The sequence below is a fragment of the Salarias fasciatus genome, chromosome 7 (genome assembly GCF_902148845.1).
Source record: "Salarias fasciatus chromosome 7, fSalaFa1.1, whole genome shotgun sequence".
NCBI lineage: Eukaryota > Metazoa > Chordata > Actinopteri > Blenniiformes > Blenniidae > Salarias > Salarias fasciatus.
This window is the reverse complement of record NC_043751.1, coordinates 28901750-28924768: the sequence shown is the minus strand read 5'-3', so window position 1 is coordinate 28924768 and position 23019 is coordinate 28901750. Positions and strand designations below refer to the sequence as shown.

The 23019-nt window shown below is 44.8% G+C and overlaps 1 protein-coding gene across 2 annotated transcripts in view; it reads left to right on the top strand.

The window, feature by feature from the left end:
- LOC115391771 (PQ-loop repeat-containing protein 1) overlaps positions 1-22734 on the top strand; it is a 50428-nt gene extending 27694 nt beyond the window's left edge. For both annotated transcript variants that reach the window (XM_030096116.1, XM_030096118.1), the window contains exons 4-5: positions 3210-3426; positions 18775-22734. In XM_030096116.1, the coding sequence (XP_029951976.1) occupies positions 3210-3426; positions 18775-18949 (392 nt within the window). In that variant the 3' untranslated portion in view covers positions 18950-22734. The remainder of the gene's footprint in view (positions 1-3209; positions 3427-18774) is intronic.
- Positions 22735-23019: the final 285 nt, after the last annotated feature.

Sequence of the window (23019 nt, the reverse complement as noted above, 5' to 3'; positions counted from 1 at the left end):
GATGTGAAAGTGTCACACATCTTGAAATGCAGAGTCGCTCCACGCAGAGCCGAGTCGTCGTTCTACCAGACTGACGAAAGCTGAGTCAGTCACTTCACTGTTCACGGGCTGTCATTGTCGATTCTCGTTTCTGTCTCAGGCTCCTCTCAGTTCCCCTCGATGGGAGATGCTACCTGGCTTCGGCCTCCTTGACTGACTCGGTGTTTCCCTCCCTCTGACACACTCACGCTCTCCATGCGTCCTTCTGTCCTCCAGTCTCTCCTCGACTGTCCTCTCCCCTGCTGTGCAGCCGGAATGACATTCCCATGAGATAAAACACAGCTTAGAGTGGACATGGACAACCGGTGGCTCGCAAGACACACAGACATAAACACACACACACATGAAATGACCGACTTCACATCTCCCCAGAGTAACTTCATACGCATTCATTTACAGACTAAGGCTGTGTGAAGTGAGTCTCTCCTGGTTTCTCTGGGATCTTGGAAAGCATCAGCCGGGAGGCTGCTGTTTGGAAAGGACCAAGTAACCTGTTTCATTCAGTAAAGCATCCAGAAAATGTCTGCATAATTGTTTTGTTTTCCTTCAGCAAGCGGAGTGTGTGTGGGGAAAAAAAATAATGGAAACATGCAGGGGAAAGGAGTCTGCTGGTCAGGGAAAGGAAACTGATGCATGATATATGAGAGAAGGACAAATAAAAGAGATGACTTCATGAATGATGCAGAGCTTTCTCTCTTCATTATGCTCTTCCGGGCAATTTGATTATGCAGGTAAACATATCATGTTGTATAAGTGAGAGATGAAATGGGATCACGGGAAAGACAGCAGGGAAAAGAAGACGGGAAGTCTTGTGTTTGAAAATACATTAGACTGCATTGGAAGAGGAGTTGAGAAGTTTGCTCTGTATGGGCATGCAGCTGAGGGAGGGCTGGACACGCTGCTCTCTCAGACGGAGGTTTGTGATGCTGAAAAGTTGACAGTGGTCCTGAAATGTCAATACTCTCACAGCTGCTGTTGTCAGCATGGTTATACTTCACTGCCCTGGCTTCATTCAGAAGGAAATGAAAGGGCTTTCAGGCTGATAATGGAGCCTCAGCAGCCTCTCCTGACTCGCCGGTCGGCCTTCTTGTGCCAGACACCTTGAAAAAAGTGCATCAGGAGGTGTGTGAAGAGCTGCGAGTGTGCCGGGCTGTCTGTCTGCTCTCTGGCCATCGTGCACGTTGACCTGTGTGAGAAGAACGGTGTGTAGAAGTGTGTCGCGTTGTGCTTTTACTTCCCACCTCACGCCTGTTGTCAGCAGTGGGCGGCGTGTCTTTCGTGACCGTCGTTAATAAACCCATTAATCACGTTCGCCACAATGCGCCGGCAGCGAGACGTCTCGTTCCGAGATGCAACGGCGGATGCGGCCCGCTGGAGTGAAAACTTCTCCGCCTGGTGCTGGGCGGCTGTGCACAAGCATGGTTGGTGGTGTAACACGTATTCATCATGTATTGTATGAATTGTGTGACTGTAATTAAAAGCCCCTGTGTAGATGGAAAAGCACATAAATTTATGGGAATGGATCTTGAAGCTTGAGTCTACAAGCAACACGCTCTTTTTTCTTTTTTTTTTTTTACATGTATGTCTTTTATCAAGACCAGTTGTTCACAACAGCTGTCCTCAAAACCATCTTAATTCACACTGGAAAGAAGAAAAAAAAAATCAATATTTAATTACTTGCTGAACACAAAGCCATGCAACAGTTTGCCTGCATGTTTTGTCTCTTTTATTGGCAGTTTATATGGAGGGTCTCTGTGTTTGAGACTTTTTCTTCGTTGAACAGAAAAGCAGGGTGACTTCTCCTTGACTTCACCATTATTGCGAGAAGGATTTTTCACTCCATTGTAGCTTTTAATCAGTCTTTGGTTTATTCAATAGTTCACAGCTGAGACAAGGACTTTTTTGACAAAAAAAAAAGGTCCTTGCATGTTGTCAAGCTTTGTTATTTTGTGGCACTGAGCTAAACACAAACTGAAAATACAGAGTTTCATGACGGCATTGACGTTTAATCAGAATTGTGATCTGAATGATTCCCCTCTGAACTGCCTCTCCGTGCTGCGGATATTTTCGCATCTCTTACGTCTGCATGAATGCAAGAACAGGCGCCGCGTACTGTATGTAAATGTCCACACACACTTCTGTAAATCAAAAAGGTGAAACAGCAGCAACGCACAGAGGAAGACAGACGCTCCGCTGCATGATGCAGAGTCATGAGCGAGCCACCGCACTAACTAACGTGCTCTTATTCGGCCATCAATCCCCTTTAGCTGATGTCAGCTGCTTCCCTGCAGCTCGATGGTCATACATAGGCAATGAGAGGCTGTTGATCATCTCATATTATGCTCCATTGAGGAGATGGCGGATGGTGACGACATTCTGATGATTCTGCTAATAAAGTCGTCTGAAGCATCTTCAATGCTTGTGTGTGTGTGTGTGTGTGTGTGTGTGTGTGTGTGTGTGTGTGTGTGTGTGTGTGTGTGTGTGTGTGTGTGTGTGTGTGTGTGTGTGTGTGTGTGTGTGTGTGTGTGTGTGTGTGTGTGTCCATGGCCATCGAAGGTGGCAGAACAGAAATGTGTAGCTAAACGACTGTAGCTACTGTGTTTTTGTTTTATTTTTATTCACAGTCGCATGCGAAAGCTTCTCATGATGAATAGGGTTATTTAGCGAAAGGATTGCTGCAAACTAAAGGTAATGAACTTTAATGTGTAGGCCGGGATTCCTAAAGGCCGGGTTATTCCACAGGAATAGAAATGTAAAAGCTATTACGTGTCTCATTTGTCTTTGTTCCTTTCACTTATGCGTGTGCGGAGTATTGATTTAAGAGTGCTGTCTTTGCAGAATTTCTATGCATTCTTTAATGAAACTCTCTCATTCCTACACTTTCCCTCCTGGCTTCTTTTTCTTCCCATAATGCCATTACTGATTCTAATCTCCGCCTGTCAGCCCTGCCTCTCTCTCTTTCTCCATCTGTGCATATTATTAGCACCCCTCACCCTTAAGCCCGACATATTTTCAATATTGTTTTGTGTGATGAAGTATTCAGGTTCTTCTGTCTGCTGCCTGTCCTTTAAACTCACCAACGCTTTGCTTTCTAGCTCTTCTTCTTCTGTTGAGTTGACAGTGATTGTGATTTGATTTAATTGTGTTTGCTTGACTCTGCCTTTCTTCAGACTTGAACTTGCAGTACTTCTGGAAATGGAGCGCGTTCGAGGACTACCTGCTCTTCTGCTTCGGCCTCACCGTGCTGTGTGCAGTGGTCACGCTGCTGCTGCTGGACTCGGCCGTGTTCGTGGAGACTCTGGGCTCTCTGGCCGTGATGTTTGAAGCCATGCTGGGTCTCCCGCAGCTCCTGCAAAACTTCCAGAACCACTCCACCAAAGGCATGAGGTACGGCACGCTCCAAGGTCAGAGAAAGCCTTTCAGGAAGTATGAAAGTCACTTCGGCCGACCGGAGCACCTTCTTATGCTCTGGTTGAGCTAAATGTCATTAAACATCCGGTTAGACGTCCAGTAAACCCTCCTCTACCGAGTCCTCACTGCTTCCAAGTCTCAGGATTATTTCCCCATCCTGAAATTCTGAGAGAATTATTGCACATTAGGTTGTCCCTGTGCTCTTTTAATAATACATCACAAAGACGGAGAGAGCCATGGGCCTCTCTGTGCAGCCGCTCTTTTTAGTCAGCAGGTTTTCTGCCGCATGCGCAGTGGCCAGGCTTGTCAAACGAAGACATGCAAACGTCTGCACTGAGCTTGCTGTTGCCCGCCCCCCCCCCCCCCCCCCACCGGTTATGGCGGCGTTGAGGTTGAGTAAACCCTGTAGTGTTGTGTGTGTACATCTGAAAATAGAGAACCTGAATCCCAGACAGCTGGGCGGCAGTAGTTCAGTAGTTCACCTCATTCTGATCGTACATCGAAGTGTTCTTCTTGAGCAAGATGCTGATATTCAAGTTGCTTCCTGTGGTTTTTCATCACCATCAGTTTGCAAGTATGTGCATGAATAGGTGAATGTCACAGATCTTATTAAATGAGACCAGCTAAAAGAATCAAAAGATCCTTTCGAGAAATCCGCCTCATCTAATTCTTCAGCCCTCTGAAGGCAGAGGTGGTTCAGGACGTGCCTGCTTTAAATTCACAGTCACTTTGAATAAAGAGGAAGGTAGAGGGCAAAAGATTAATACCCATGAAAACCCTGAGGTAGCATTTCAACATTTTTTTTTAATTGTCGTTAAGCTAATGTGAGTGTTTAAAGGTCAGTGGGTTTTCTTATTAGCTCTGCAGGTAGATGGCTGAGGTGACCCCCCCCCCCACCCCCATCCCCCCGTCCCCCAGTAACACCGAGCCTCGAGCTAATTATGATCATTATTTTCTCATTGTGTCTCTTGTCTGTTATCGCTTCAACAAATGTGCTGTGCGCATGTGTGTGTGTGCCTCTGTGTGTGGTCAGTTATAAGTAATGGAGGGCATCGAAATGTGTTTACAGTCTCACAGTCCAGACGCAGACTTGTTTTCCCGATGGGGAATAAAAAGTAAGTCATCTTAGCTCAGATCATTACATTTGAAGTTTCAGCATGGCTGGAGGTGAGATATGTGTTAGTTCTTACTAAGCTGAGAACAAGTCAGTAGAAAGTAAATATTCCTGCATGTATTGTCCCCTTAAGTCAAGGAGACGCTGCTTTCTGTGCGTTCGTTATGTAATAACATGCTCTGCTGGTCACATTTACCCCAGAAAAGCCTCAAGAAACAACATAAATGATTCATTGTTCCCCTCTAGGAATGATCTGCCATCTTTTGTTTCTTGTAGATGCTCCAGGAAATGGAGAAGTCAGAAACAACTTTACATGCATACCAGGGGAATGTAATGAAAAGAGGGAGGGCTAAATTTAGGAAGCTTCTGTGAGCGAAGTTTGGAGTATCAACTCTCTCTGGAGACGGTTTGGTTTTTGGAATTTGACTCAAAACTTGTCTCACAGTGGGAGGAAGGCTGCGTGTTTCCGCTGGACTCGTGTCACCTGTAGGGAAGATCAGTCAGCCTGTCGGTGAAGACTTGTTTAAAAGACTACATGTTCAAGTCATCCTAAAGTTTCTCTGTGAAAAAGTTTAATAATAATAATGTCAGTGTGTATAGTTTGAAAGCAAGCCGCCACTTGTCTAAATAATGTTTGAATATTTGTCGTTTTGAATCAGAAGTCATGTGTTTTCTGGATTTTGAGGCTCTGTTAAACAGTCCCTGCTGAGGCGGGGGGGGGGGGGCATGCTGGTCTCAGTAATGGCAACAGCTTGTGACTCACAATGAATTCCTCATTTATCCTCTTTCCCCCATTCTCTTTTGTGTTGTCCAAGTGCGCAACTGTGTGTATTTTTTTTTTACTCTGCCCTTTGAAAGAAAACCATGAGGTGAGAGGGGCCTTGTTCCATATTTGCATTGCTGATACTTGCCAGAGGCTACGTCAGCTACATATATTCCCCACATATTGTCCCATACTTCATGTATCACCCTATGGAAATGTGAGTCAGCGGCCCCTGCATAATTTCTACCAAGCTTCAGTAAAAACAAAACAATGGCTCTGACAATATTTTTGTTCTTCGGTGCTCTCTCCAAGTAATTTCTTGCTTTCAACATGCCCCTGGGGTTTACTGCTGAGTTTGAACATTCAGTGATTGTCCTTTCCACTCACAGCGACTATCACGCTGTGTAACGGCGATTATTCAAATTTAAAGATTTTCCTGACATAAAAACGTGAACACAATCATCCTTATAGTTCCTTTTAGTTTAGTGAAAATATATAAACTCTATAATATCAAACGATATCTTCAGCAAATCAAGTAATTCCTACAACAACAAAGAAAAACTTTAAAGTTTAAATCTAAAGGTCATTCTGGCACTATGTAGCAGTTTGGACCAGTCAAGATGAAATTGAGCCGTATGTGGCCGCTGAACTAAAATGACCGTCTTTCACATCGATTTTCCTGTCTCCATTCTTGGCTCTGGACCGTTCTGTGTGGAGTCTTCATGTTCTCCCTCCTGTGCAGTCATGGGTTCTCTCTTTCCTCTTCGCGGAGCCCCTCTGTGACAAATCTCGTAGAGAATCTTGATGATAAATGAGAGGATAGTTTTTAACCTCGCCATCGATCTCAGAGGCCTAATTGCTCAGCTGACCCTGCTGGGCGGAAAATGCCCAATCGGCACTTTTTTCGGGTGTTATGACCTCCACCATATGTGCTGAAGGACGCCCCACTTTGTTCAGTTCAGCCTGAGCAAGCTGTTTCCCAGATATGACGGTTTGGCGCCCAGTCAGCACTTCCTCTCTTGTTCAGGCGAAGCGGTTTCCTGTTTTCCGTGCAGTCGGGGCCCCCTGAGCCCCATTACCGAGGCGTTCCACCGACGGTATGGATCGCTTCATCACAGACCGCTCACCTTTCCCTGCTCATTCCAGTGATCGGCTCCACAAAGATGCGTGCTGTGAAAAAGCTGTGCAGACAGAGGATGGGAGGATGGGGTGGGGGGTTGTTGAAGACGTCTACGTTCAATCACACTCTGTGTAATTATGCCGCCTGGCCACTATTGACATTTTTTCCACACTCGCACTCAACGCCACTCCTCCAGGGAAATCGAGGAAGGAGCAGGCCGGTGATGGAGGGATACAGTGAATGAGTGGAGGACGAGATGAGGGGCAGAAAAGCATGACTAATGTGATGAGGAAATTCACTTTGAGCAGGAAAAGTAAGTAAACCCTCTGGAATTGTCTTCAACAACGTTGCCTTCAATTTATCAGATCTTTAATTAAATTCGTTAAACAATAAATAAAAGTCATTCACCGAACGACCAGAGTGAGCAGTAGCGTTAATAGTCAGGTGTGAGTGTCTAATAGAGCACTGATATCTGCTGGTTATCTGTGGAAATAGTTAGAAGGATTGGTTTTATCGCAAGCTCCAGACTTCAGGGAAAAAAGTTATTCTCCGTATTCATTAAACTGTAACTTTATGGGTGTGCTGGGATTACATCTGACACACTCTGGCTGTTAAATGAAGCTGTCACCTGCATGGCATTCCGGGGCCGTCATCGCTCAGGTAGAGGCGGCAATCGAATGGTAATGTTGCGATTTGTTTATATTAACGGTGTGCTTCTGTGTGTTTGAATGAGCGATTGCTCGCCGCCCTCCGCTCGGCTGCCTGGGGGAGCCCACCTCCTGTTTTTCTCTTCCCTCTCATTAAACTTTATCTGTTTTGTTTCCCGTCTCGCTCGTCTCTCCCGGCTCGGCACCAAAGCTGAGCCGACCTTCACAATGTCACTCGGCGGCGGCGGAGGAGACGCTTCCCGTGGCGCCACTGACAGCGAAGTGTGCAGAGAAATACAGTGTTGTTGTTTTTCCTTTTCCACCTTTTCCATTTCTCTGTGAATTCAGTTTGCCGTTCATTATCGTGACAACGGCAGTGGCAGATCCTTCACATCATGGAGGAAGTGACGCACAAAGGAATGAAGTGTATAGAATATAGTCTGTCACTGTGGATTCAGTGTGTCTGCTTTGTACTTTGTCAGGCACAGGTCCACACCCTCACATCCAGCACTCCGTCTCTTCCTTTTGGGTCAGAGTAACACCCTTCAAGCATTGCTATTACTCTGTCCCCATGATCGCAGCCTAATGGTGGTTTCGGGTTTGTCTTGAGGTGCCCATTACTGCGAGACCTTTTCAGCCCGGACCTTTACCTTTGCAGTGTGACTCTGGGGGATATGATTCAGACACTGGAATGACCTCAAAGCAATTTGTGACCTGTGCATTAGAGCCGCGTCCCAGAAGAGCCCGCAGAGTGTGAGGCTGACGGCCGCCGCACCCAGTGACCGATCTCGCGCGGCATGAAGATTATACAGCAGAGTGTGTTCTCTGTATCAGCTCATGAATGTTGTAGTTAAGTGTTTTCATGAGGGTTATGGAGTCGGTCTTTACAGGAGCCCAGAACAGAAGCGTAGTCGAGGGACGGCATCTTATACATGCTCGCAACTCAGTCCTCACACAGTGTAAGTATGCAGAGCACGTGTGGCAGCTTTTCTTCTGCAGTCTAGCAGTTGTCACAGTAATAGAAAATAGACTTACCGTCGAGGTTAAATCAACAGTGGGATCCTCTACAGCCCGCAGATGGAGACGAATAGAAAATCCATACTTCCTGGTGGAGCAGAAATCAAATCAGATAAGACATGACAACTTGTTAATTCCAGACAGTGGTTTTCTGCACTGTATTATTTTTGAAGGTTGGATTTGGTATCATCTTTATTTCAATTTTACAGTGAAAGGAGTATAGCCATCTTTGGTCCACATGTTTGATTTACTGCAAATTTTATATGGATGTCCTGCCAGGTGGAGGTGGTTAAAGGCTTGCTCAGGGGCCTGGAGAAACGACCCATTGTTGGTGGGATTTGAACCATGCAGGGAATTAGTGATTATAGGTTTGCTTCCCTAATCTCGAGGCCACCACTACCTCTTGCTTTCAGTAATAGGTTTTACACACCGATCAACTCAACAAAAGTCCAGAAAGTAATGCTGTTTTTCCATTTGCCTCTGGGCTCGGATTACCAACCTCAGAATAACTTCACTTTCTTGGGAAACCAAGTTGTTGTGCTCCAGTTGCAGGTCAGATAACAGGATCCATCCAGTAGGGCTGCTCTCGTGTTAATCTGGGGTCCTCGAAACTGCCCCGGGTTTACCCTCTGGAGGTCGACCTGACCGGGGTGGAGGTGGAGGTGGTGTTGTGGGGGGTTGTTCTATCATTTTGGCCTGCAGCTCTGTAAACAAGTCAAAATTCTGACAACCAGAGCAGCACAAGAGTTAGTGGTCGTTATACTTCATCTTATAGAAAGTAAGACTTCTCCAGACCTGCAGAGGTTTTTTCCTGTTTAAAAAAAAAGCAACACATCATATCAAACTTGTCATATAAAGGAGAGAAGAACTGAAAGACGGCAGCAAGGACAAACACTGTCTTATATGAGAAAAATCAGAATCTTTTCTTTCTTTTTGGGATGCTGGCTGTACAGCTGCTGCTGTTGTCACAGGTTGTCTGATTATTTAGTCACCAGAAGCGTCCCTGGTAAGAACCTTGGACTGTATGCCTTCACACCTCTTGTGTGTCTTCTTTATTTTGTCTCTCAGCTGTGTTTTTTTTCCTTCCCCTCATAGTGACTGTTATTGAAAATTGTATTTAATAACATGGCAGATCTACGCCTACCTCCATCTGTTGGTGTTCTGTGTCTCTATTCGAGCACCTTTTGTCTATACTGTGTGACTAACTGAGGTATTTCATGAGTTCATTATATACCGTGTGTGTGTGTGGACTCGCCTTTCTATGAACACCAACTCATGCCTTTCTAAAGGGGAAAAGTTCTGAGCGAGCCTTACGTAAGATGAATTAAATAAAGCTGATATAGTCATCGCCGATGCCTATTAAATTTCTGCTGTACTGTTCGCACGCTGCAAAGGAGCATCCGAAATATCCCGCAGCAAACGCCTCTGTGCGCTCCTTCCTTCCTGTCCGCTTCGTTTTGCGAGGCAGAATCCATCTTCTCCTGGCAGGTTGGGAACTTTTCCGTGTTTGCCTGTGTGTGATCGATCAACATGCATAATTCATAGTTAGTGGGTTAAGAGCAGCTCGGCTTCTCTCGTCGGGCCCCTTTGATTTCCGTCTCTCGATGTGCCCCCACCCTCGCTGCTAAACCAACTCGCCTTGTGTGTGGGCGCACACATGAGCCGGCATGCGTTGGAAAAATACATGGCCCCAATGGAAACATGCATGGAAGAAGAAGTGGAAGAGGTTACCGAAGCCCCTCGGAGCGTTCAGCATCGGCCCCCGCTGCTCCAGTCTGTCTCTCACCATAATGCTTTGTATCAGTATTCTCCACTAATTAAGTGGACTATCTGCCCCTCTCCCCCCAGAGACTGTTTAAGACTCACAAAGTGGGATTCCCCATCTGAAGATGAAAGCCTCCACTGAGGTTTTTCGGAGCTCATCGGCAGATTTATCATTTTGGAGGATCAGTAGGAAATGTGCTGTCTCCACAGGGACTCTGAGAACACTGCTTTCACTTTTGGTCGTAGGACAGTCTCCATGTAACTCTGAGACTCAAACGTTCCTACCAGAAACCGGCGCATCGGTTCTCTAAGTTAACTCTGAGTTTCTATTCGTTCAGATGAAGTTGTGCAGCACATTGCTCTCACCGTCTCATCTGTACTCCAGACCACAGTCTGTCCATCTGGTGGTCTCCGGGGCAGTGGGCAAAGGAAATGGCAGCAGAGGATGCTGGGAAGGGAAAATAAGTCCCTTGTTGACAGGAGTAAAGTTGGATAAGGACATAAGAGCTTGGGGTTTAAGGATTTAGAAGCAGGGATGTGGTGGAAGGCGTGAGGGGAGACGGCAGAAAGACAAACAAGCTGGAATAAACCAGATCGGGTCTGGCAAGATGCGATGTTGCAAGATGTTGCTCTATTTATCAGCTAATTAAACAATTAATCTTCATGAAATACCAAACCATGTTGATAAATCCTGAGGAATTCCATATGAAAGAACTGAAGTTCATTTCCAATACAAAATGTTGTCGTTGGTCGACAAAGATTAAAAAATGTGTAGATGCTTACTCTCAGCATAACGGCAACAAACACTGCTGGCATCCTGCTTCAGACTGTTTTTCTGTACAATCCTAAATCAAAAACGGGTTGAAAAATGTGTAAAATGTAATACACTTAAAAAGAGATTGCAGAATTCTTTTTGGAATCAAGGTTGCAGTTGCACTGCTGGAGATCACAGCAGTCAGAGATGAAGACTAGAAGAGTTTAGGGCTTCAGAACTTTTCATTCATAGCAGAGCAGAAAGCACAAAATAAACCATGATGATATGTCATTGGTGACATTAGTATTCACAAAGAGAGTGACTCCAATTCAACTTTGCAATGATGGTGATATCAAACGACTCCCTCTACTAAACAAGTCAAATTTGGGGGTTTTTCAGATGTTTGATGATGTCCTGACTTTACGATTCATACTGCATGTGACCCCTGAATATAAAAAGTGTTTGGGTGTTCGGTGACAGTGCTGACCACTAGAACTCTGAGCAGAGTATAAACTCATACATGAAGCATATCTGCCGCTGACAGCTGTGAAGCATTGAGGAATCACTGCAACATTCACTTTTTCAAGGTGACATTTAAAGATGCAGCAGGCAGCTTGGTAAATAATTGAGATGTGAAATCAGTAAATGGCACCAAAAGCACACGCCCTTTCCCTCCTCTTCTTCTTCTTCTTCTTTTTTTTTTTTTTTAATCTCTCTGCCTCTCGTTGTATCTTGTCTCTGTTTCTAAATGTCACTCAGACCTGTTTCCGTTAGTGGTGTTCCACTTGTCCAGTCCTGCCGCTTAGAAGAACTAATAGCTGGCCTGACAGCCCTCGTTCAATACACAGCACAATTACTGCCAGGCTCACACACTGCACAGCCATTACACAGTGCAATCAGACCCCCCTCCACCCCCCCACCCCCCACCACTCTCCCTATCGCTCTGCCTGTCCTGTCACTCTGCAGCTATCAGGTTGGCTTCATTTCTCAGCCCACTATAGATTCATCACCCGGCCGCCCAGTCGACGCCGTCATCCAGCTCTCATCGTTTACCTTTTCGCCGCCGTCCTCACGTCTCCCGGAGCGCCCACTCCAAGTATCGCCCTGGCTCTCAGCCCTCGCCTCTCTGCTCAGATGAAGGTGTCAGGTCAGGAGTAATCAATGGGAGATGTGCTCAGGCTGAGACCAACCCAGCTACAGCTCTGTGTGTGTGTGTGTGTGTGTGTGTACAGTTTCTGCCTCAGTCAGGACTGAGCTCACTTGTTTCTCCAGTTCGTCTTTCTTCAGCTGTTCAGCTCCAAGCTCGACAGTTATCGTTAATATTTCTGGAAGATGAACCTGGGTCTTCCGGGCAGTAGAATGTGGGAACATTCCAGCCTGGAACGGGGTGTGTGGCCACCGTGCCGCCGCTGCTCTTCCTGTGTGCGGATGACCCATCGTCCTTAATTACACCGTTAATGACTCAACCTTGTTAATGGTGTTTGTTGTCTCCTGAGTGGAGAACGGAGCCAAAGGGGGGAGTTCTGAACTCGGGAGGATGAGGGCAGGATAATGAAGGGAGTGGAGATTACTGAGCACCAGTGATCCAGCCCAGTAAAAACAAAACATAACCAAAGTTTTATAGTTCCAAGGACAAACAGGCACAATTTGAAAATAAGTCATTTGAAGAATGTTGATTTAACGGTTGAAGATGCAGAATTTGTTTTAAAAACATTTCCACAAGCAGTGTTTGAACCTTTATTTTATTTGTTTTCTTCATCTCTGTCTGTAGTATTCGTTCAATTAAACTGTGAAGTTTGTGTGCATGTTCCTTTTAAATGGTTCCACAGGATAAATCTACCACAGATGTAAAGCCGAGCTCATTAGGTTTAATATGAGGGGCACTGACACAGAATCCCAGCTGTAATTAATCTTTTTTTGTGCCACAATGGCGAACATCCGCTTAAATTATCTAACAAGATCTGCCCATTATTGCAGGTGAGTTAAGATAAAATAAATACCAGTTCCATTGGTGTCAGTCTAATTAGCAATAATTGAACCTTCACATCATACGTACAAGTTTGAGATCAGATGGTAAAAAAGCAATAATTCTCTGGTGCAGATCAGCTTCCTGTGTGGCTTTTTGGGACCTAGTATCAAATTCTGTTCCAATTACATGTTTTCCAGATGAACCTGAAATTAAACTGTACTTGATTTTTTTCCATCTAATCAGATTTTGGTCTTTTAAAAGAATTTGGCATCATAAATTTATACCCAAAAAACATAATGGTAATGAAAAAAATGAATATTTTAATAGTTGAGGCATTCATAAAAACTATGCATTCAATGCTAGGTTTACACTTGCACGACTTTTTGCCACGATGTTGTCGTGGCAAGGCGTGCCAATGTGGAGTCACGAACCGGCAGGCTCCCGCACTGTTCACGACCAGTTCACGGACATTTCACGACCAGTTCACAGACAGTTCACGAATGCGCCCGTCAGTGTCGCGAACTGGCACGACGCATTCACGCATGCTTTGCGCATAGTTTACGAGCTTCCCGCATTGGCACGACGTGGTTGCGCGCGCAATTGCACACGTCATATACGAGTAAAAAGGGGGCTTCCCCAACCCCGGGTCATTTTTGGATTTGCTGTGGAACAGACAACATGCCGAATGCCAGAGACACCATCACTGCGGAGAAGAGAATTTGCCTGTACCTGCAGCTGCTCTGTGTTGAAGAGCAGCAGAGAAGGCGCTGCCGAGGGCCCCGAGCTGAAGGGGGCCCCGACGGACGGCTGACATCAGTCAATTTCAATGACAAATTAAAGGCGCTACACTTGATGCTGCAACGACAGTGTGTCGAAAACCCCCCCACATGGGGCCCTTTTCCGGGTAGCTACTCGCCGGTGGCCACGACTGGCACACATCCTCCCTCATTGTCCCGACTCGTTCACGAGGAGTTCACGGACAGTTGGCGCATAGTTCACGGCCCGTTCGCGATATTTTGTCGTGACCAAAATTTTGAACATTTCAAAATCCTCGTCCCGTCATGGCACGCAGTCACGACGGGTTTACGCACACTTCACGCCACGTCACGCCACGTTACGAGTGGTTTGCGACTCGATTCGCGGCAATGCGTGCCACAGAATCGTGCAAGTGTAAACCGAGCGTATGGTTCATTTGTGTTCTATTTATGCACGTGAAGTCAAGTCAACGGTCCTGCTGTTATACTGTCATTCTTGATGATCATTCAGCATCTAATCCACAGTTTTTTAAAGTAAAGAAGAGTAGAGCCATATGAAATCCGTGTTAACGGAATCGCGGACGGAATCGCAGAAATGACCAATAAAAACGGAATTGGAATAAAACGCGGAATATTGCGGAATTCGTCCTAATCTGGTCTGAAATTCAGTTTTCTGGAGAAAATGGAACCTTATAGTGCAAAGCAAACATGCCGGGGGGACCGCCCGAGCTGCTGCAACGTGTACGTCGCTTCCACAGCGCTGCTAACATGCTAAAGCTGCGTTCACACCGCCAAATGCTTTCCGCGATTTTGCGTCAAAATACAATTGAAAACAAATGTGAACTCGCATTCCAGCCGCGACGAGACGCGACGCAACAACACGATGTCCAAGCGAGTTGCTCCCTCCCCTCTCACACATTCGAAAAAGTTATGAAACTCCACGCTAAGCGCTAAATACAGAGCAGAACAGTACACGGACTTTTATGCCTCAGGGGAAAAGCTTTTTTGTAAATACTGTCAACGTACCGTGGACTGGACTCGCAAAGACGCATGCGACTAATTGAAAAGTATTTCTTTGTTGCAGGACCTTAAACATTAAATGGACTGTTATATCCTCTTAAATTGTGGACATTTATTCATTTCCACTTACCAGACACCTTTTTTTATGGTAAAAATGAGCATAAAAAACAAAATACCAAATTCAGAAATATTAAAACGGAAAAAACGGAATTTGGGAAAAACTAAAACGGATTTCATATACCTCTAGAAGAGGAATAATGACAACTGGTGGTGCTGCTGGGCTGAAGAGGCAGTGGAGGTCTGTGAAGTGTTGTTGTCACACTGCAGCACATCCAGAGTACAGATGGCAGGTCGAATCTGGATGCGCTTCGATCAATATAAATACATCACCGGTGAGATTTGACTCACTGATAACCATAATATCTTTTTTGCATTTTAAATAAAAGTCATTTTTAAGTATTTGGTGTAAAATATGCACACAAGGTAACTGCAACTGAATGTTCAGCTTAAATTGGTGGCGAATTTACAATCATCGCAGTTCCACAGTTTTCGTTTGACAAGGAGGATTTTCCATGAATATTGAAGTTGTCGTGGTCGTGAATTATTGTGGTCGTGCACCTATAGCAAAGTCAGCTATCACCTTTTCCTTCCATCGTGCACAACACACACCACTTTATATTGTTTATCAGCAGTATTCACCATTTATCTACATGTCTTGAAAATGTAACTACAGAGTTGACTGATCATCAAACAGATTAAAACCCTTCTCTAAACAATACATGGAAACAAAATCTTCTGAAAATAGTTAGAAGTTATAGTGAGTCTCTGCAGCTGCAACAACTAATGACGCTTAAAAAATCAAAATGTGAAACCTTCGTAGTGTTTCGGGTGTTCCTTTACATGAAACCTGTTGCAAACGCTCCATGTAGAAGGTGGAAACGCTTCTACTGTTGCAGGATAAAGTTATTATTAGTTTTAATTGTTGTAATTTTAGTTATTTCCAATATTTCCTCTTAAAAAAACCTGAACACATGCTGTTTTATGAAGATTTCTGTCACTGCAAAATACAGTTTTTCATATGTGGCTTATCAGTGTTCCCGGCTGCAAGAATGATAAAAGTCTTAATAAATGATAATATAAAACTCTCTTTTATGTGGAAGAGAGGAGCAGAATAAAGGCAGTGACAGAGGAACCAAAAGTTAAGATGACAGTTGAGCGGGACAACGGAGAAAAGAAAAGGCGAGGGAAGATGAAACGCGGAATCTGAAGTTCAACTCATCTTCTGTGAAGAGAAAAACTTCAGTGGAACAAAAAAAGAGTATTTTTCCCTCCAGAGCGCTGGCAGCTTAGAGACACGAGGAGGGAGAGAAACACGAGCATGACGACTCCAAAATTCTTTAGCATACTTATTTTTAGAGCAGTTCAGTCAAATCCTGGAGTGTTTACCCCGAAAGTTTAACCGGTTGGTGGGAGCGAGCACTTCGGTGAAAACGAGACGCGCTGGAAACCAGCGGGGCCTGACCCTCCGTTGGGAGGAATGGAAATGGTATTAATATTAGCAGAGCCTGAGGGGGATAAATTGGAGGTGGGAGGAAGCAGGGGAGCCGTGTTTTGTCCTTTGTGCTGTTGGCTCGATTTTTCTCTGATATCTTTTGGACCTGTGTTTTGCCTCAGATCGAAATGCTGCATCGATTTCAAGCAACACTGAGTAACGATAGCAGATCCTGTATCCACTGACAAACGTTTTAGAGATGTTAGATGTTTTTAAACATAGGATCATTTTGACGGTGTTTCTCAGTGTATTCGACTGAAGATTTGTGCTTTAGATTGGTTCTAATCCTACACAAACTGTCCGTGGAGAGCGAACATAATATTCTCTGTGGCAGCCAATCCCACTGCCAGTGCAGACGTCTGCCTCTTCGCGAGAGCTGTCCTATATTCTCAGCAGTTTGCAGACATTCGGATGCAGATGATTGGTTTGGGAGCTGACTCAGGCATTTCTATACATAGTGAACGGAAAGAGCCTGATGCATAAAGAGCCGGTTCTGCTTCTCGCTGCTACATCAGAAGCGCTGAATACATTTTCACTTTTTGTGATGTGCTTTATATTAAAAAAAAAAAAAAAAAAAAAAACTTTCATCAAAACAAACTTGACTAAACTGAAGCCAAACTGTGTTAAAAGCAAAGAGTTTACCTGGAGAGTCATTTTCCATTGTAATTGTTTGCTTTTGTAAACATGTAGACATTTTCATCTCGTATACTCTGCACCACAACAGAGAAACTCTACTTTTTTTCTACTTTAGTTAAAAAAAATGGTTGATTAATTGTACCTTGTGTGTATCCTTCAGTTCGTTATATGTGTTGTGTGTGTTTGTGTGTCTTTCCACCTCATATCTTTGTGGTTTGGGTTTCACTCCTGCGTTCCTTCTTTTGATGCCGACTGATTGAAGCCTTCGTGCTTATTGGAGTCGTGCTAAAGTCCTGCTGAGAGTTAAACTTTTCACTCTTCCACCGCGTCGCTTTAAAACCGCCCTGCTGCCTGAACAGTGGGAGGTCCTTCTTAAGAAGACGTTAGAGGAAAAGCAGTGTGTTTTCAGGCTGTTTGGCCAGTTTTATAGGATAACTCAACTCTGCGGATTAATTCAGCTGACACATGGTTTTTCTCTTTGTTGCCAGTCATATACCATCTATTCAAGAACAAGACTTTAGTTCATCACACTTTGCAGTTGCTCCATTTCTCTGTAGAAAATAATGTTTCTATGCTTTATGCGTTTGGTACATTTCAGGACATTTTAAATAATGTAGTCCTCATTTCTCCTCCATCTCCGTGGAGGGACGGGAGTGTTTTTGCCACTGATGTTTGGGTTCCTCATCAGGGCCTGAAGGCTGCCCGGGGGAGGGTTTGGTGGGACTGCAAGGACGGCTGAAGGATGGCGCGGGACTGTCCCTACAGTCATTAAGCTGCCTCTGCCCCAACACACACTCATCCCCCTCGTCCTCCTCCACAGAGGCCCCTCTCCTCCTCCACGGTGGCTGTGATGTCTCAGCCCTGTCGCTCTCCCTGCATGCTAGATAAATGCTGTCCTCTGCAGGCTCTCCGTCTTTCTCCTTTTCCTTTCCCCCTTCACCCCTGCCTCACCCTTACAGTGTGTTCCTCTGATGACGGATGGTCCTGCGGTGTCCCCGAGCCCAGGCAGCTCTAATATAAAGAAGAAACTCATATTACATTCATGCCTGTGGGACTCTGCCGTCCACAGAGCGAGAACAAAGCAGGGAGGAGGGAGGGCAACGTGGGAAGAGTACGAGTTCAGGAAACGGGGTGGTAAATGAGTCGAGACTGAATGGCAGGATGGGCAGGAAGAGAACGGTGGTGTGGTGACGGGAAAAAGAAGCCAATGCCGTATGAGAAGAGATCATGAAGAGTGGAGGAGAGCGCTGCGTTGTGGACGACTTGTGTTCTCCTCAGTCTGTCCTCAAAGCGCCTGCTGTAGGGTGACTGCGAGGACGTCATCTCTAACCTTTTAGTCTGGAATCTTGACATTATCACCCTGTAATGGGGAGGAAAACATTGTTGAGAGCTGAAAGCTCTGCCTCCCATTCTGCTTTTAGAAAACCGGGGAGCCTCCAGTAAGCAGAGAACCAAGTGTTCTGCTGGGCTGAAAGGGTTTGAAGCCCAGTAACACACTCTGTCTGTTCCTTCTTTCTTTACTCTAAATCCAGCCAGAGCAGCTGAAAGAGTCTGGTTCTGGTTCTCCTCTTAAAAGGGAGTTTTTCATTTTCATTCTCTCCTGCTTGCTCAGGTGAAATTGTCATTTTTTTATCTTTAAAAGTGCCTTTAAATGACTGTGTTGTATTTGGCACGATAGAAATCAACTATTTCCATATCAGATTTATAAATGAAGATGAGTCTTGTGTCCAGACATTTTGTACATTTTTTTTTAATTATTCTATGTATTTGGAGCTTTTTAACTTAAAACTTCAACAACTATATCGGATTTAAAATGCTGCTGAAGCCCAAGGTGCTTTCTGTGCCCCGCAGTGCTTCTGACGTTAGAATTTAGCACATAGAACTTTATATTCAGGCTCAACATATCCCATTAATGGATGGATGGATGGTAGATGAATGGATGCTTTTCAGCTTTTTCATCTGAGAGTAACCCATCCCAATAAACTGACATCTCATTCAGAACCCTGGCAAACTCATCAATACAAATCAGACAAATGAGACGGCGTGTACATTTGCATTCAGACAGGCGAGCTGGCCCTATTTGCCTGTTTTGAATTTACTTTTAGGCAAAAAGAAAAATGGCTTCAGCCTGTTAATATGCTTACATAACTTTGATGTTTTACTTCGACGTTATCTCAATGCCTCTGTGTCTCTTTGTGTCTGTATGTCTTCAGTGTGAAGATGGTGCTGCTGTGGACGGCCGGCGACGTCTTCAAGACCACCTACTTTGTGATAAACGAAAGCCCGGCTCAGTTCTGGGCTTGCGGTTCCGTCCAGATCCTGATCGACGTGGCCATCCTGCTCCAGGTGCTGCTTTACAGCCAAGACACGCGAGTCAAGCTGGGCTGAGGGCGGCTGAGAAGCAGGAAAGTCCAGGAGCCCTCAAGTAGAACCCGGGTAGATGTTCAGTGAAAACCAAAGTCTGCATTAGAATGTCATTCAGTGATCAGCCTTGACTCCAAGTAATGTCAAAAAAAGAAGAAAAAGTTTACATCCAAGTGCCAATAGGAAACAAACTCAGCCTTGAACAAATTCACCAACATTTTCTATCAAGCTTTAAAGGCAACATGCTGTAAGTCTGGTAAGGCAGCTTTTTCCAAAGCTTTTTATTATATATTTTATTAGTGTTATTTATTTCCCTCATTATGTGGCTTCCTGATGTGCGGTGAACATGGAAGCCGTGAGGGGGAAGCATCACTCACGCTGGCAGCTCGCTAACAGCACGCCTCTGCCGCTGTAATGGTAACTGTACGCGTCCGTCCTGCCCCGGCGGCCCTGCGCTGGAATCCACTGCCTGAGTGATGACTTCCCCGTTTGGCACTCCTCACTTCACTGGACTGCTCTCATGGTGTGTAGAGAGTGTGTGTGTGTGTGTGTGTGTGTGTGTGTGTGTGTGTGTGTGTGTGTGTGTGTGTGTGTGTGTGTGTGTGTGTGTGTGTGTGTGTGTGTGTGTGTGTGTGTGTGTGTGTGTGTGTGTGTGTGTGTGTGTGTGTGTGTGTGTGTGTGTGCGCGCGCGCCTATGGGTGTGTTGGCGTCCGTGTTAATGTTTCTGGATCTGATATTGATTTTTGCTGTTGGCAAACCGCACCAAGCCAAAACCACAACACACACACACACACACACACACACACACACACTCGAGGTGTTAAACACACAGGCCATCCGTCTGCATACGATGAGTTCATGTTGCTTTCTGGTTTGATTGACAACCAAAGCATTTCTCTCACATAGGAAACCAGAATCTTTAGAATGCTGCGGTGTGTTTCACTGCAACCAAAATGTTTTTATAGACCCTAAAAAAATCGCGTCAAACTCCAGGTCAGCTTGACATGATCTTAACGTGACAGTATTAATGAAAACATTTATACGTTTGTACCTTTATTTATTGCCTCCTGGCTTTGTGGTATATGTTCCCCTGTTCTTCAAACACAAAGAAAAGAAAATACTCAGGATGAACCTGCCAGCAGTGTCTGGAAGTGAATTTATTCACTTGTTACAACCTGGAGTCCAGACTTAGAGCTGATTGCATTTAGCCTAAAACAGTTACAGTGACTTGGAATACCAGCTTATATTATGTAGTGATATGAGTTTTTCGGGCAGCTTAATGCATTCATAAACGCTCTTCAGGTAGAAAAATGGATGAATTCCAGTAAATACTGTGAACAATTTCACTGCAGATGTCATTCATTCAGTTCAGTAAGTGAAACCTCAAAGAGATTAGCTTCAAGAACATGAGAATCATCCCTCGCAAAACTGAAATCTCATATGAACGACTTAGAAAAAGATAGTTCTGTCTGTGGATCTGAATGTATAAATCATGAAAAGAAAGACTATGGCTGGAGAATAGATTAGTTTTGTGTATTATAGAGAAGAATGCTCACAACTTTTTAGTGTGCTGAGCTCAATGCACTTCTGTGATTATTTTGGCAGCATCGCCATCTAAACGCTCGCACTCACTGATAAGATTCAGCTCTGATTCGTTTGTTACGCCGACAAATTTCTGACTGTTGCCCCGTCCTGGTTTCAGCTGGTTCAGATTTCGTTGATGTGTAAATCAAACCACAGTAGAGCCAGATGTGGAGGAGCACTGCTCCAGGCGAACAGGCATCACCTCGCTTTGTGCACATAAGGTGCAATATTTACATGAACAACCTGTAAAAATACGACCACACACCTCATAAAGATGACACGAGCACGTAAATGATAGCAGGTAAATGCATATCCCACTATGATCACACGTCCAGAGAGCGTGAAATGTACCTTAAAGTCCTCCATATTTGCGTTAAAGAACAGCTGCTCAATATCAGGTGAACACTTGAATGTTTATTTTTGGCATTAAAAATCAACTGAGATCATTACTGTTTATGAATTAAGTCACTGAATATTTGTGAATTTTAACATTTAAAATACTGAAAAGTATTAAAACATAATTTACTGTCAATCATGATTTCATTGCAATAACAACAAGCTGCCAGTATGATGTGTAGTGCTGCTTTAAAACCGTCTGTGCAAATGCACATACACACACACACACACACACACACACACACACTGTCACCTTCATAAATACTGAGCATTGAAATTAAATGTTGAGACCAATCCATGCCCTGAACACTCAAAACAACAGAAAGCTGTGAAAAACATTTGCTTTCAGGCACGTCTACAAACAAACGTGTGTACGCATGCACAAAAAATATACCGAGTGACGAAATGTTGAAACTAATGCAATATTGAAACGGTAAGAAAACACTGCCAGTGGCGCTCCATTTGCCGGCGCATGGTTCACGTGAAGTGCACGAATGTTTTCTGCTCACACTGCTCTCCCTGCGGTGGCGGCTAAGTTGTGGGCAGCATTAAGTCCTTTACGTCTCATTAGCGCGCCTGCCGCTGCGTTTCCCTGCCTGCCGTGTTTCAGCTCACTCATCCAGAGTGCTGATGGACGCCGCCTCCGTCTAATCGGTCTGCAAGGGAAATCACCGCCATTATGGAAACACCGAAACTTGATTCAGCCTGTCCAGCCTCCCAAAAGTGCAAAAAAAAAAAAAAGAAATGTTCATGCATTTTTTATATGAAGGCTTTCCTTATAATTGAAACACTAATTTAATTGTGTCGCCTGAAGGTGTGCTGCGGTTCCTTCTCCTATGTCTCCTTAGCTGCGTCTTCCAAAACCACTGCAGCAGCAGCAGCTGATCAGCAGTCAGTGCACCTTTCCTTTCACTCCCCTCTGCAGGATTTAATTAAGTAATAAAGCTACGTGCTTATTAAGTCCTCCAGCCACCTTTTCAACCGGCCAGATTGTGTCCATCTGTTACTCCTTACCTGTCCTTCCTTCTCTGTGAGCGCAGCGTTCAGTCCACTCTGCGGTGGTTTGCTTGGAGCTTCGCCGTTCAGACAGTCTCTGCATGCAGAAGCCACAAGATAGGTCAAAATGCTAATGATTGCTAATGTGTTTTTTTTTTCTGTGTTGCTCTCCGGTTTATGTGTGTATTCTTCAAATCTTTTCATCCCTGAGCCATATTGCGAGCTGGATGCGTCTTATCTGTGCCATCTCTGCATACCCGGGTTGTTTCGCAGTGGCATTATTTTTGTATTACTCGGTCTTATCACCAGATGTGTATCTGTATATGGTTTTCCCTCCGCTGAGCCTGGCAGCGTCACCTCCGCTGGCTTTAGTTTAGCAGCTGGGCGCCCTGTAGCCTCTGCTTCTCAAGGGCGGCGGAACAGATTAACGCCAGCACGGCCCGAGTGTGATAATCTCTCAAATTCGCATCGTGGCGAGCGCATTGGCCGCCTCGCTGCTGCGGCGCCGATAAGGTGGCTCCTCCGTCTTCCTCCCTGATGCAACGCAGGTTGTGTATTTCACTTGTTTTGACGTACATTTTTAATAAAGAGTTGCAGCGATAACAGAAGCCAAAAAGTGCATGTGAGAACTACAGTCGATGTTTTATGTTCCTTCTCTTCAGGTGTTTTGTAAAAAAAAAAAAAAAAAAAAAGCAAATGTAAACAAGCGTAGCAAACCATAGAGACTAACTGTCTGAGAATTATCTCACTGTCCACATACGTTTTACTGTCTGATGGCCACTGTGAAATATTTCATCATGTTGTTATCTCAAATATAAAGTATTTATATTGCAGTCTGTTGCACCGTGTTGTTATTCACACTGTAAAATGGATGAGTTGTCCTCCAGCATGTTAAGAGTTTGACTTTAGCGCCGAAAAAGCAAAACAGAAAGTCGGTGTGGCGCTCAGGCCCCAGACGGACGGTCTTACTTCCCGCCCGAATACCTCATGTGAACCCTTTTACCTGACTACCAGCCCACCCAGGGGGGCCAGACCTGAACTGCACATGGATAAATATGTGCTTTTATATTCCTCCATATAAATCCAGTCCATGGAGAAAATCCCAAAATCCCACTGCT